This window comes from Leptosomus discolor, chromosome 5 (genome assembly GCF_034619465.1).
Source record: "Leptosomus discolor isolate bLepDis1 chromosome 5, bLepDis1.hap2, whole genome shotgun sequence".
In the NCBI taxonomy this organism is placed as follows: domain Eukaryota; kingdom Metazoa; phylum Chordata; class Aves; order Leptosomiformes; family Leptosomidae; genus Leptosomus; species Leptosomus discolor.
Genome location: NC_141395.1, coordinates 57193037 through 57206131, shown reverse-complemented (window position 1 = coordinate 57206131; position 13095 = coordinate 57193037). Strand labels below are relative to the sequence as shown.

Genomic DNA, 13095 nt, shown 5'->3' with positions numbered 1-13095 from the left:
TTATTTTCTCTTCGTCCGCAAAAATAAACAACGGAGGGACGAAATAAAACTGATACTTGCTGTGTAACTAACACTCATCTGAATTAACGTAACAAATACAAACACACTCTCCGGTGCGTTTTCTGCAATGTAGCTTTCCCCAGCCTGGCTGGATGTGAGATGACTTGGCTGCTCTCTCCAAACATTTCGGTAAAGGGAATAACGGTAATGCCACCCTCAACTGGCCTGAGAAAAAGGCAAATCGCGAGATGGCTGTTAGAAACCCCGCATTTCACCCCAGCCGCTCCTTGTGTTTAAAGGAAAAACGAAGAGGACAAACACCGATCCGTGCGTGCTCCTCACAGAGGGAGAGGGACAGCCAAGGTGTCCCCACGCCGTCGCTGCTGCCGCTCTTTGTGTGCTGGGAAGGCGGCAGCTTCGCTGGAACAAAGGGTCCCCAAACCAGACCTGTCTCTCTCCCCGATTTGTAGAGGTACCGCTTTCCCTCTCCGCCCTCCGCAGCTTTTCCCACCCTCTCGACTGAGCTGGGAGCGAGCCAGTACTGGTTTAGGATTATGTATTCATCTGGAATTATTAGGTTACAAGAGTGAATAAATAGCGTTTATCTGATCGGATTCAAAGCTGCTTATTTGAAACAACCGGCAGCCCTGCCCCTTTCGGGGAGAGGAGCGGGAGCCGGCAGCTGCCTGAACCAGTGGGAGTTTTTCAGCGCGGAGTCGGTGCTGCCTAAACTCGGCTACGGAGACCCGCTTACCCGTGGACACATTTCTGTGCCGTGTCCCCAGAGTGCCATGCCACCGACCCGGCCGGAGCAGCCGTGCAACGCGTTCAACCTCCACCGAGCTGGATCTTCAAAGGATGCTGCTGGGGAGCGCGTTGTAGGCGCACCCCCTGAGCAAGCCTCTGACACCCGCAGGACCCGAGCTGGCTTTCCCCCCGCCCCCGCCGCACGACAGGGGTCTGCGGACCCTTTATAAACCGCTTTCAGCAGCGGGAAGCCGCGGGAAATTCAGCCTCTCCCCGCTTCCCTCCCGTCTAAACCGCACGCCTGGTTGTCGCCCCGAAGAGGCCGATTCCTCGCAGCGCAGCCCCCCGCCTGCGTGGGGGTTCCCGAGGGGGCAGGGGGGGAGCGCGCCGTCACCTCTGTGCTCTCCCATCTGCCGGGAAAGGACTGACCTCTCTTTCCCCGAAAGCCCAAGCAGCCGAGCAGTGCTACCCTGGTCCTGCACCCCGGCAGGGACGCAGGGAGCTCAAGGCGGGAACACCGCCCAGCAGTAGGACGAGGAGGAGTATGGGTGTCTGCTCCACAGGGACAGCATGCTGGCGGCAGCGTCCCCCCCCCCACCTCCACCCCGTCGCGACAGGGTTTACCAAACAGGGAGAGCATCTCCCTCTGAACCCAAGTCGGACCCCCCCGCCCAAGCAGAGAAATGGCTTAAAAGCGGAGCTGTGCCCAGGCCTGGCTCTGCCCACAGCCGAAAGCCGGGGGTAGGGGCAGGGGAAGGCACTGGTCTGGTTTCCTCGATGGTCACTGGAGCCGTTGGAGGAAGGTGGGAGGCAGCTCGACGGGGCCAGGAGACCTGTCTGCGTCGTGTTGGATGCCACGGGCATCTGAACAGGTGCTGGGCACAGGGAAAGCCAAAGGCGAGAAGGAGGAAGGGGACCCGCGTGTTCTTTCCCGAGGGATGCACATGTCCTTCTGTCTGAAGCCCCAGTCCTGTCCAGGACCCCCTTGAAGAAGCGGCAATGGGCCCTGAGTTCTCCTGAGCTGCCAGACCCTCCTCCCGCCGCCCAAGCGCACCTCAGCCCGCGGCCTCAAGCGTGTGAAGGGCGGAAAATACCCCCCAAACCGTGGGCCAAATCCTGTTCCATCCTTGCAGCGGTGCCGAGACCATCCATCGCCTGTAGGCAGCTCCCGCTGGATTTCACTTTTCTTTGCAGCCCCTTCATAGAGCAGCTGTTGTTGTCACCTGGGGCTGTGACGACATTTTTCGGGCTGCGTCTGTGTTTTTCGCAGGCTCTCCGAAGGACCACCACTCCCGAGAGGGATGCGCGGCCGGCCGGGCTGCCTCTCTCTCCCGGCTGTGCTCTCGTCGCTGGTGAAGGAGCAGCCTCGCCGCGGGAGGCGGGGGCAGGGATGCGGCAGGCCGGGGTCCAAGTTCCGCTGGGTGCCTGAAGGGTCTGACCTGTTTTCGCACAGCTCCCCCCGGCGCGCAGCCCCCGCGGAGCTCAGCGCAGCGCAGCGCGGCCGGGGCGGGAGCGGCTCCGGCCCACGAACCACCTCTCCCCGACCGACCCGTCGTGCCCCGCCGGGGCGAGGCGGGGGCTACCGGCCGTGCTCCGGCCTCGGGGGCAGGCCGGGCGTGCGGTTCTCGGCGGGCGCTCAGCTCCGCGGCCCCCCGCGGGGCAGGAGGGATGCGCTCGCTCGGCAGGCAGGCTCCGCCGTGGGCTCCCGCGGCCTGGCGTGGGCTCCCTGTCCACGCTTCAGCTCCCCGTTGGCGCCTGGGGGAACACGCAGCAGCGCACGGCGATTTTGGGGTATGCTAATCCGCACTGATCAACGGCGTGTTCATCCGCGCTGATTTTTACATTGCCGTGGCGCGTCTGAAGGTCTTGGTTGGCATAAATCATCCCCTTGTCCCTCCTGCCCCCCAGGAGGTTCCCCCAGACCTCTCGGGTAGAGCCGAGGTTGTGAAATACACTGATTAGGAACCGCAATGACCTTTGATATCAATAAATAACAGGAGGCTGTATATTTCTTTAGTCTCCATTTCTACCCCTGGAGCGGGCTGAGCTTGGAAAAGAGGCGAGGGGCTGCTGAACAGAGGCTCTAGTGACACTTTTACTATTGAAATCTACACAAGCTTTACTAGCTTCTGGGGAAACGCAGGGGCTTTGGGAATTTTTGTATTTGCTGGGTTGTAAACATTTATTGGAAAGCAGCTCAGGGGAATCTGGTTTGCTTTCTGAGCTGCACTTCGTACACCAATGTGTCAAAAAAGAAGTCCAGGTTTTCTCTTGAAGGAGAACATACATGTGTATATGTATATATGTGTGCGTAATGTACATGAGCCACACAACCATCACCAGTCCCTCACTGCTGGCAGGACTGACAGGTAGAGGATGTCCGTGGCGGCTGTCTTTGGTGCGGGAGAGCAGTGTCCTGTCTGGTGCGGCTCCTTCCACACCTCTTCTCTCCTTCCCTTCCCTTCCCTTCCCTTCCCTTCCCTTCCCTTCCCTTCCCTTCCCTTCCCTTCCCTTCCCTTCCCTTCCCTTCCCTTCCCTTCCCTTCCCTTCCCTTCCCTTCCCTTCCCTTCCCTTCCCTTCCCTTCCCTTCCCTTCCCTTCCCTTCCCTTCCCTTCCCTTCCCTTCCCTTCCCTTCCCTTCCCTTCCCTTCCCTTCCCTTCCCTTCCCTTCCCTTCCCTTCCCTTCCCTTCCCTTCCCTTCCCTTCCCTTCCCTTCCCTTCCCTTCCCTTCCCTTCCCTTCCCTTCCCTTCCCTTCCCTTCCCTTCCCTTCCCTTCCCTTCCCTTCCCTTCCCTTCCCTTCCCTTCCCTTCCCTTCCCTTCCCTTCCCTTCCCTTCCCTTCCCTTCCCTTCCCTTCCCTTCCCTTCCCTTCCCTTCCCTTCCCTTCCCTTCCCTTCCCTTCCCTTCCCTTCCCTTCCCTTCCCTTCCCTTCCCTTCCCTTCCCTTCCCTTCCCTTCCCTTCCCTTCCCTTCCCTTCCCTTCCCTTCCCTTCCCTTCCCTTCCCTTCCCTTCCCTTCCCTTCCCTTCCCTTCCCTTCCCTTCCCTTCCCTTCCCTTCCCTTCCCTTCCCTTCCCTTCCCTTCCCTTCCCTTCCCTTCCCTTCCCTTCCCTTCCCTTCCCCTCGTCCTTTCTCCTGCTCTCCCCGCCCGGCCCCAGGCCCGGTTCGGTCCCGGCCTCCGCTGGAGCGCCTGGTCCCGGTCCGGGGGCGGCCCCAGATGGGGGCGGGGGCGAGGCGGGCAGGAGCAGCCCCGGCCGGGCAGCCGGCGACCCTGCCCGCCCTTCCCCTCCCCGGAGACCTCTCGGCAGATCCCCCTGAGCGCAACTGACTGTCATTATGTTTTATCTCGCAGACGATCTCTCGCCCGCTCCCTTGAGGCGGCAGCAGTATGTGTTTGATGTGTCGACCCTCTCGGAGACGGAGGAGCTAGTGGGGGCCGAGCTGCGGCTCTTCCGCCGGCCCCCCCGCGGCCGCCCGCCGCCCGCCGCCCCGCCGCACATGCAGCTCTTTCCCTGCCTCTCGCCGCGGCCGCTGGACTCCCGCGCCCTGGACCTGCGGGCGGCCCCGGCCGCCGGATGGGAGGTGTTCGACGTGCGGCAGGGCCTGCGGGAGCAGCGGCCCTGGAAGCGGCTGTGCCTGGAGCTGCGGGCCTCGGCGGGCCGCGGGCCACCGCGCTGGCTGGACCTGCGGGGCCTGGGCTTCGGGCGCCGGACGCGGCCGCCGCAGGAGCGGGCGCTGCTGGTGGTCTTCACCCGCGCCCGGCGGCGGAGCCTCCTCGGGGAGCTGCGGGCCGAGCTGGGCGCGCCACCGCCCGCTGCCCGCCGCCCGCCGCCCCGGCGCCAGCGGCGCACGGCCTTCGCCAGCCGGCACGGCAAGCGGCACGGCAAGAAGTCCCGCCTGCGCTGCAGCAAGAAGCCGCTGCACGTCAACTTCAAGGAGCTGGGCTGGGACGACTGGATTATCGCCCCGCTGGAGTACGAGGCCCACCACTGCGAGGGGGTCTGCGACTTCCCGCTGCGCTCCCACCTGGAGCCCACAAACCACGCCATCATCCAGACCCTCATGAACTCCATGGACCCCGGCTCCACGCCGCCCAGCTGCTGCGTGCCCACCAAATTGACTCCCATCAGCATCCTCTACATCGACGCGGGCAACAACGTGGTGTACAAGCAGTACGAGGACATGGTGGTGGAGTCCTGCGGCTGCAGGTAGCGGGCGTGGGACGCCCCTCGGCGGCAGCCGGGGCTGCGTCTGGCGGAGATGGGCCGGCAGCGGCGGGCGGGGGCGGCCCGCGCCCGCCCGGAGCGCGGCCGGGGCGGAGGGGACCGGCGGCGGCGCGGGGCGGCGTGTGGCGGCGGCCTCGGCGCCCCGTGCCCGCGGCGGGGGCTGGGGCGGCGGTTGCCGCACGGGGAAGGGTGAGCGGGCGGGGCCGGCGGCGAGGCCCCCCTCGGGTTCCTCCCCTGCTTCCCTGCCCTCCCCCGGCGTTTGCCTGGCGATCTGTCCTCCTCCCTCCCGAGGTGAGGGCGGTTTAGCGAGTACGGAAAGAGTCGGGGGAGGGAGAGGGAGCAGAGCGATCCCTCTCTCTGAAGTTGCTCTGAAGAGGGCTGGTTCATTTCTGCCTTCTTTCACATTCCTGCAAGATTACCAGCCAGAAATAGCCTATGGCCCCCCACCCCCCAAAGGAAAAAAAAAAAAAAAAAAAAAAAAAAAAAAGCAAAAAAGCATTGCTCAAGATTGTAATTACCAGTTGGGTTTTATTTTAAGACAGCAATGAAAAACTGTGAAGAGCAAAGTGTTACAGAAAGCACAACCTGGGTGGATTGGAAAGGAAGCTCCTTCAGATCTCACGAACAGTGCAAGGATGCCATTGCCGGGTCTCTAGGTAGCTCTAGCTCGGCAGCCCTCGCAACCTGCAGCAGTATTATATGCAAATGTTGTGCTGGAAAAGGCGTTTTGTGTAAAATTTCTGTTTCTTTCCCGCTTTTGGTCTCAGCTGTGGCTTCACCTGAGGAGAGTGCACTTCGAAGCATGCCTAACCCTTTCGTAATGTAGCTATTATGTTCGTAGTTTCAGGCTTTCCCCCACTGATTTCTAGAATTGTTGGCTTATCTGGTTTCGCAGAGCTTCAAACTGGTGGAAAAAAAATTTAAAAAGAGAAGAGAATAATAATATAAAATGCTAATAAAAAGACTTGACCAGGAGCAATAATTTAAAATGCACATTTTGCTTTGGATGCACTGTTGTTCATATAAAAGTTGTAAATATTTGTTTATTTAAACAGACTGAAAAGTGCAAAATGGAGATGAACAACATGCATTTCTTTTTTTTTTTTAATGTACAAAACATTATATGCACTCGAAATGTTATAATTTCTAATATTTTTAAAAGTTTATATTTGAGTTGTACAGAATTGAGCATTAATCAAATATTTCATCCTTACTTAACATTATCGTTTCCTTAAGATATTATTACAAGATTTAAATTCTGTGCTAATAATGGAGAGAAGAACTTTTTTTTTTTACTGTCTACCTCACTATAATGCAAGTATTTACAACTCTAAAGTTATCTGAGGTAAATTAATATTCAGAACATTTTTACAATACACCTTTACTGGACGATACTACAACTATTACTGTATTATTAAACGTTTTTTTTTTCCAAAAAGTCAGCTTGCTTTTATATGTTCTATTATTTGGTTAAGTAATTCTGAGTTCTCAAGTAAACAATGGCTCCAGTTCTAAAATGCTGCAGAGTTGAGTTGGAGCAAGTGCCACTTTAGGGCATACCTAAAGCCATTCCTCCTGTCTGAAGACTTTTTGTACTCTCACAAGATATTTAGTTTCGTCTTTTGAATACGCTGGTGGCATAAAGCTGCGTTATGTTTGTATGCATTTTATGCGATGATTACTGTAAGCGGGAGAATGAATGAAGGGGAAAAATTCAGGCAAACCTTGTAAATCTCACCTGTACTGGGCTCATTTATACACACTGTATGGTGATGACGAGCAAAAGACAATGAATGTTTTATAAACAATATTTATTTTGATGCAATGGGTAATATATTTATTAAATATTTCCTGGCTATCTCTTAGAAAATGAAGAACTATTCAATGAGTAGCTGTTTCAGTAAGAGAAGGATTCCCCTCTCTCGCAGCAATGCGTGCGGAGAAGGTGGTACAGGTAGCGTGGGGGTTGTGAGCCCCACTCTCGGGGGGAAAAAAAAGCCTCATATGCAGAAGGGCTGGAAGAGCTGCTCACCTTGTGGAATGTGTTTGAAAACAAGATTCTTTTCATGGAAAGTGGATTTTTTTTTGCCATATCACAAGATCTGATCACACATGTTTTTCTCTGGCCAACTTCCACACCCTCAGACTGGTGCTTGAACAAAGGATCGCAGAATTGGGCCCGAGTGTTTGAATAGCAGCAGCTGAGAGACCTGTAGAAGAGTCCAGCCTCAGAGTTGATACAACTGCCAGAGGAATATTTCTTTTTAGTACTTAATAGTGTTTCGAGTTCATGATTAATAGTAGATTCGGAAATCACAGCTTTAAAAAGAGCTTTAGTTTTGAGGCTGGGTTCACTGTTTGCAACTCTGACCAGTGTGAACTTTGGTTGCTGCTCTGACCACACTGGTTTGCTCTTCTGCTATGGATCAAGCTCCTGCTCTCTTTGTGAAGGAAAGCAATGGGCAGATGATGCCCAACAGGCTGCAATATGCTCTCTGAGGAAAGGCAATCAAGATATGTAAGAAGCTGTCAACTGGAAATGAATGTGCTGTAAAAATCTGAAATTTAAAAAAATTCACAGATAGCGAAGGCTGAATGAATCATCTCTTTATTCTGTCTAGTGAACAAGTGAATTATCACATGTACAGACGATGCTTTGGCTAAAACCATACACTGAGATTTTCAATGCAATTTCCTTTCCATGTAAAAACAATGTTGCTTCTGTTGCAAGCCTGTACATTGCACACTTGGTAGCAAGCTGGACTGTCACTGAGCTGTCTTCTCTGCTCCGCCTCAGCCATGGCTTTGGGGAGCTTCGTCAGACAAGGTTCAACTGTGGGAAGCCTCAGAAATCTCTCCTCAGAGGAAGTCCTCAAAGAAGCGACAGAGATGTCTTGGATGTACAGTGTAGAGCAGTTCGTACCTTCCCCTACATTAACTGAATTTTTGGTGACGTCTTTAATGGCCAGAAAAGGTTTGAAAGCCCTTTGTCCGAAATGTCTGGTCTGTGCTTGTTGACCTCCAAGGGAACTGAGAGGACCTGAAAAAAGGCAAGATAGTCAGACTCTGCAGTATTTGCTTTGGAGACAAACCTTTTGGATTTTGCTTACTGAAAGAGGGGAAACACTGGCCTTTCTGAGCATGTGCTCTGGATGCTGTAGCTGATATAATATTATCTGGGCCCATTTTGGCAAGTCTGCTGTTCCTAAAGATGAGATCTCTGCTGATTTCCTTTTTTAGGTCTGCAATATTCTTTTGCAGAAAACTGAGAAGGAGGAGCAGTATGGTGCTGAGAAGGAGAAGTGAAAAAATACAGCAAAACTGATCGGTGGTCTTTCCTTCCTTGCACCTCCCTTCCTCTCTCCCACCCTTCTCCCAAGAACTAACCAGTAAACTGAACAAAAAAATACCAGTACTTATTTTTTCAGCTTTTACCACAAATATTGCAAGCCTTTGTTACAGACAAATCCAAATATGGAAATTCAGCAGATGCGCAGCTCAGATCTTTGTCTTGCCAAAGTAATACAAATTTTCTTTTCCATTTCTCAACTCCCCATGCTCAAAATTTAAGAAGGGGAAATTATTCTTTTATTATGTTGCTGGCCAGAAGAGGGAGCAGAATCTATGAAGTAGTGGGGTTAGACACCAGCAGACAGAAGACAGCTGAAGTCGGTCTGGCTGATGGTGTGATAGGTATCAGCAGATGTTACATGATTCATCCATCTCACTGTCTATGTTGCTCAAACACAAGAAAACCATTGGCTCATCTTTGAAGTATAGATACACATTGGAACAATTAAATTCTGAGTATGTGAATCAAAAAAAATAGTGTGGGGCTTAAGCCCTTACTTTGTAAGTACTGCTCCTTTTTGGACCGCAGACTCCCTCTTTGCATTGATTTATGGGAGGGGTGTGTTTTTGAAAATGCTTTTTGTGGGAAAGTGCTGGCAACCCCCATGAAGAGTAGATCCAGTCTTCATCTCATTATCTCCACATTGACGAGAGGTTGGTGTGTTTACTGAAATGTATAAAATAAACATGTTTATTTTTAACACCTCAATGTTTAGCACCTTAATCAGATGTTAGCTGAGGGACAGAGTTGATCGCGTTGTATGAAACATCTTCCTTCATAACATCTTCCTTCTTAATCTTTGCTTCAGAAGCACATCTGAAGCTTTAAGGAAGTCAAGTGACCGAACTTCACCCTTGTCAATCATTCAGAAGCTGGGCAGCAGGACAGCAGATTTCAATAGCATGTAATTTGTTCTCTCACATAGCAGCCATGTGCTATAAAGGACTATACTCCCCATACTCCCTTGGAGCGGGGTCCTCTTGTCAGCATTCAGCTATATTATACGATTAGATTTCCAAATATTTGTTCTTGTTTCTTTGCAGTGTCAGTCCCGTTGTAAACTGAAGATGTTCCAGCTGTTCATAATTGTGAGGGAGGAGAGTCAACATACTATCCCTGCTGTGCTCATCATCTGCCTATTCCTTGATGACTGCAGCCTTGAAAAGTACCACTGTCTTAGTTAATATACATTGCTATTTAGAGTATTGTACTGCTGGGAATTAGAAAGGGTTCTCCCAAGGTTTTAACTGGAGCTAATTTTGCATGACATCAGCCTGACGCAGAGTATGGGACCCTATATTTGCCCATTTGCTAACATTTTGACAAAACTAGCATTTGTTTAACTATGAACACCATCAACCCTCTCTCTGGAACTGAGTAGTCTGAAATTGGACTGGGCACTTTTGTTCCATGAGACCACTTTCCTATTAACAACTTTCTGCACCATTTTTCAGGAAGACCCTTAGGAGAATCTCCATCCTAAGGGACACTGTTTTATCAGTGAAAAACTGTTATTTTTCAGAACTTGAGAATTTTATTACTAGAGAGGAATGAATGAGAAGACTCCTAGGACACCAGTTTTTGCCTGGGTGGGCAGGAAAGACCTCAGGTGAATAAGAAAACTGGAGGTCTGGTTGACAACTCATTTCTATAGTGGAAGGGGGAAATTGCAGGAGGGCCATAGAAGAACAAAAGGAATAACGTGAGGGCAAATTGCCAAACATCTGAGATGTCTTTACACTAATGCTAAGAGTATGGAGAATAAACAGGAAGAACTAGAAGTCTTGGGACACAACAAAGGCTACAGTTTAATCAGCATCACACAGGCTCAGTGGAATAAATTGCAGCACTTTAATATTAGCAGAGAGAGTATAATTTGCGTAGGAAGGACAGGCAGGAAAAAAGGGAAGAGTATTATCTGGTATATTAGGAATGTGTAGAAGGCCAGAAGGAGGGGAGAGACAGAGCTGTTGGAGATAAAATAGAGAGGAATTGTAAAGCTCTACTAAAGATTACTTAATGAGGAGGAAGAGGTCAATGTCACGTTTTTTGAGCGACTACTGGGAGTGTCCTGAAGATATGAGGTAGTGGTAATCAAGGACTATATCTAACCAGATATCTGCTGTAAGAAAAAAACCCACACACCCTGCCCCCCCCCCCCAAAAAAACCCAACCCAACACCCCACCCCCCCCCCCCCCCAAACACAAAACCATCAGCACAGCACAGACAGTTCCTCAAGTATTTGGAATGTGTTGGGACAACTTTTTCTTTCAAAGAGCGGAAGCAGTTACAGGAGACATGGCCAGATAAGCTATGATAGGTACGACTAATAAAGAGAAACTTGCTAGTAGGAAATTTGAGCTCATGTGTCTGTGGAAAAGAAGGCTTCAGAGAAGAGCAAGACCAAATGACTCCTATAAGGCAGATTTCCTCATGTTGGGGAATTGATAGGGAAGGTTCTGCAGGGAGGAGCCGAAAGGAGAAAGGATCTTAAGGAAACAGGCAGTTTGGAAGAAGTCCTTATTTAAAGGTCCCATAGGAAGCTAACCTGCTGGCAAGGAGGACAGCATTGGAAGAAATCAGGGAGTCCGAGTCAGGAGCTGCTTGGTTATCTGACAACAAAAAGTGAGCAAAGACACTGTACTAAGAAGAGTAAAAGAGGAGGGCTAGGGTCTAAAGAATGCAAAAGGAACCAGGAAAAGCAATGAGAAGAAAAGAAGGAAAAGGATTATCGCTTCACAGAGATGGTGAACAAAGGACAAATGACAGAGCGGGCTGAAGTGTGAAACACCTTTGGAAGTAGGGGACACCTGATATGAAAGGCTGAACACACTTAGAGCTAGCAAGGGAGTTGAAACGCAGGCCACAGAAAAGAAGTAAAGGAACATTTAAATAAAGTGCATGTACTCAGAGAAGGAAGTCCTGGGGATGTTTGCTCTGGTATAGTTAAAGAACTAACCACAATAATTTCTGAAATATTAACAAGTGTATTTAAGAACACACAGAAGAATTAAGAGGTACCAAGAATTTTAAATCATCCAACTTGTCTCAGATATCTCAAAAACTTTGAGAAATACTGCAAAAAATTCAAGTGTTTCATATAATAGCAGCTGTAGAATGATAATGTGATAAAAACATCCAACATGGATTTATCCAGAACAAATCACACCCAACTATTCTGATGTTCTTGTTTGATAAGAGTGGAACGTAACTCAAGCACTTCAGAAAATGGGTTTCCAAATGATCTTGCTACATTAAAGGCGCAGTTTGACATAAGTACATTGAAATGTAATAGCAACAAGTGCAAAATATTACACTTGAGGAAGGGTAACCTCAAGCATAAGATGCAAATCTGGCTAGATAATGGTTCTGTCAGAAAGAATCTGGGCTTTATAGTGGAATGAATTCTGAATATAGGTAACAAATAATTCTGTTGCCCAGGATATATATAATAACTGGGATATTAGATGTCAGAAATACTCCATAGTGCTTTGGACTGATGAGGGCTCAGGTAAAAGTTCTGTGCCCAGTTTTAGGGATCATGCTTTTGCAGATCATTTTCTGATGTCTTCTGGACCATTGGTGGTCTGCTGACCACAGACTGACTAACAGGGCCTGGGACCTAAATATATATTGGCACGACAGAGACATATGTAAGACTGGGCAGCTTGTGGTCTACAGACCAGGCGTTCCTTGCCTTCTTTCTCTCTATGCTCTGACAAATAATTTCAAGTATGTCTGCCAGGATGGGTCTTGCTCAGTCCCTCGCCATCAGAAAAGGAAGGGGTGGAGCTCCCAGGAGCTCAGTGCGTGGAGCAGTCTCTGCAGTGCACAGTGCCTGAGGTCTTTTCATCAGAAACCGAGGAGAATTGGATGCCATGGTACTCCTAAAAACTCTTATGCACTCATCTGCAATTAACTCCCTTGAGAAATACAGGCTTGAATTTTGCTCTCAAAATGGGAAAAAGGGGATTTATTGTGATGCCTATTGTGGTACCTAAACTGGACAGTACTCCTGCTGGGATGCCATTAGTACTGGGCAGAGTGGAATAAATATCTCCCATAACTTTATATAAGGCGTTCTGTTTAACACAGCCAGATGAATGCTTCAGAATGAGAGAGACCCTTTGTTCACTCTCACTCTGGTGGAGTCCTGCACTGGATGAGAGTCTCTTGTTGCCATCATAAACCAGACAATGGCTCATGGCATGACAACAATGTGCTGTTTTGATGGGCTTCTGTAAATTCACCAGGCATGATCTGCTGTGGTTGCCGATGCTGTCCAAAAGAGTCCCAAACCTCAATCTGCTTAAAACTGGTTATTTCCGCTTTCCAGCAGATATTCTGCACCCATCACTTCTGTGTCCTGCAGCTGACTCCAAAATACTTTTCAGAGGTTGGGCTTTATGTCCGCAAGAGTTTTAATCTGGCATTGCTGTTCTGTTTGTCATTTACTATCCATATTGGTGCAGATGAGGATCTCTGGAGAGGAGTTTGGACCTTATTGTGATCAGCCAGATAAGAGCAATTGAAAGCTCTGGTACGTCTTGAACCAGAAACCCTGCAGACCTGAGGGGAAGCAGTTCTTGGATGTGTCTGCAGGCCCTCGGCCCAGCTGTGAACTGAATACAGTGTGCCTGCTAATCAACCCCTTCATGTATGTCTTTCACTAGTGAAGATCAGCATCCAGTATGCCACAGACTCCCAAATGTTAGTTGCTTTGTTCTGTTATTTTAGAGTGAATTAAATGTCTGCCGTCATCCAGAACTGGAAT

The 13095-nt window shown here is 50.3% G+C and overlaps 1 protein-coding gene across 1 annotated transcript in view; it reads left to right on the top strand.

The window, feature by feature from the left end:
- Positions 1-4954, top strand: part of GDF6 (growth differentiation factor 6) — an 11853-nt gene extending 6899 nt beyond the window's left edge. The window contains 1 exon segment of the mRNA XM_086465713.1: positions 4095-4954. Within this exon segment, the coding sequence (XP_086321839.1) occupies positions 4095-4954 (860 nt within the window).
- Positions 4955-13095: the final 8141 nt, after the last annotated feature.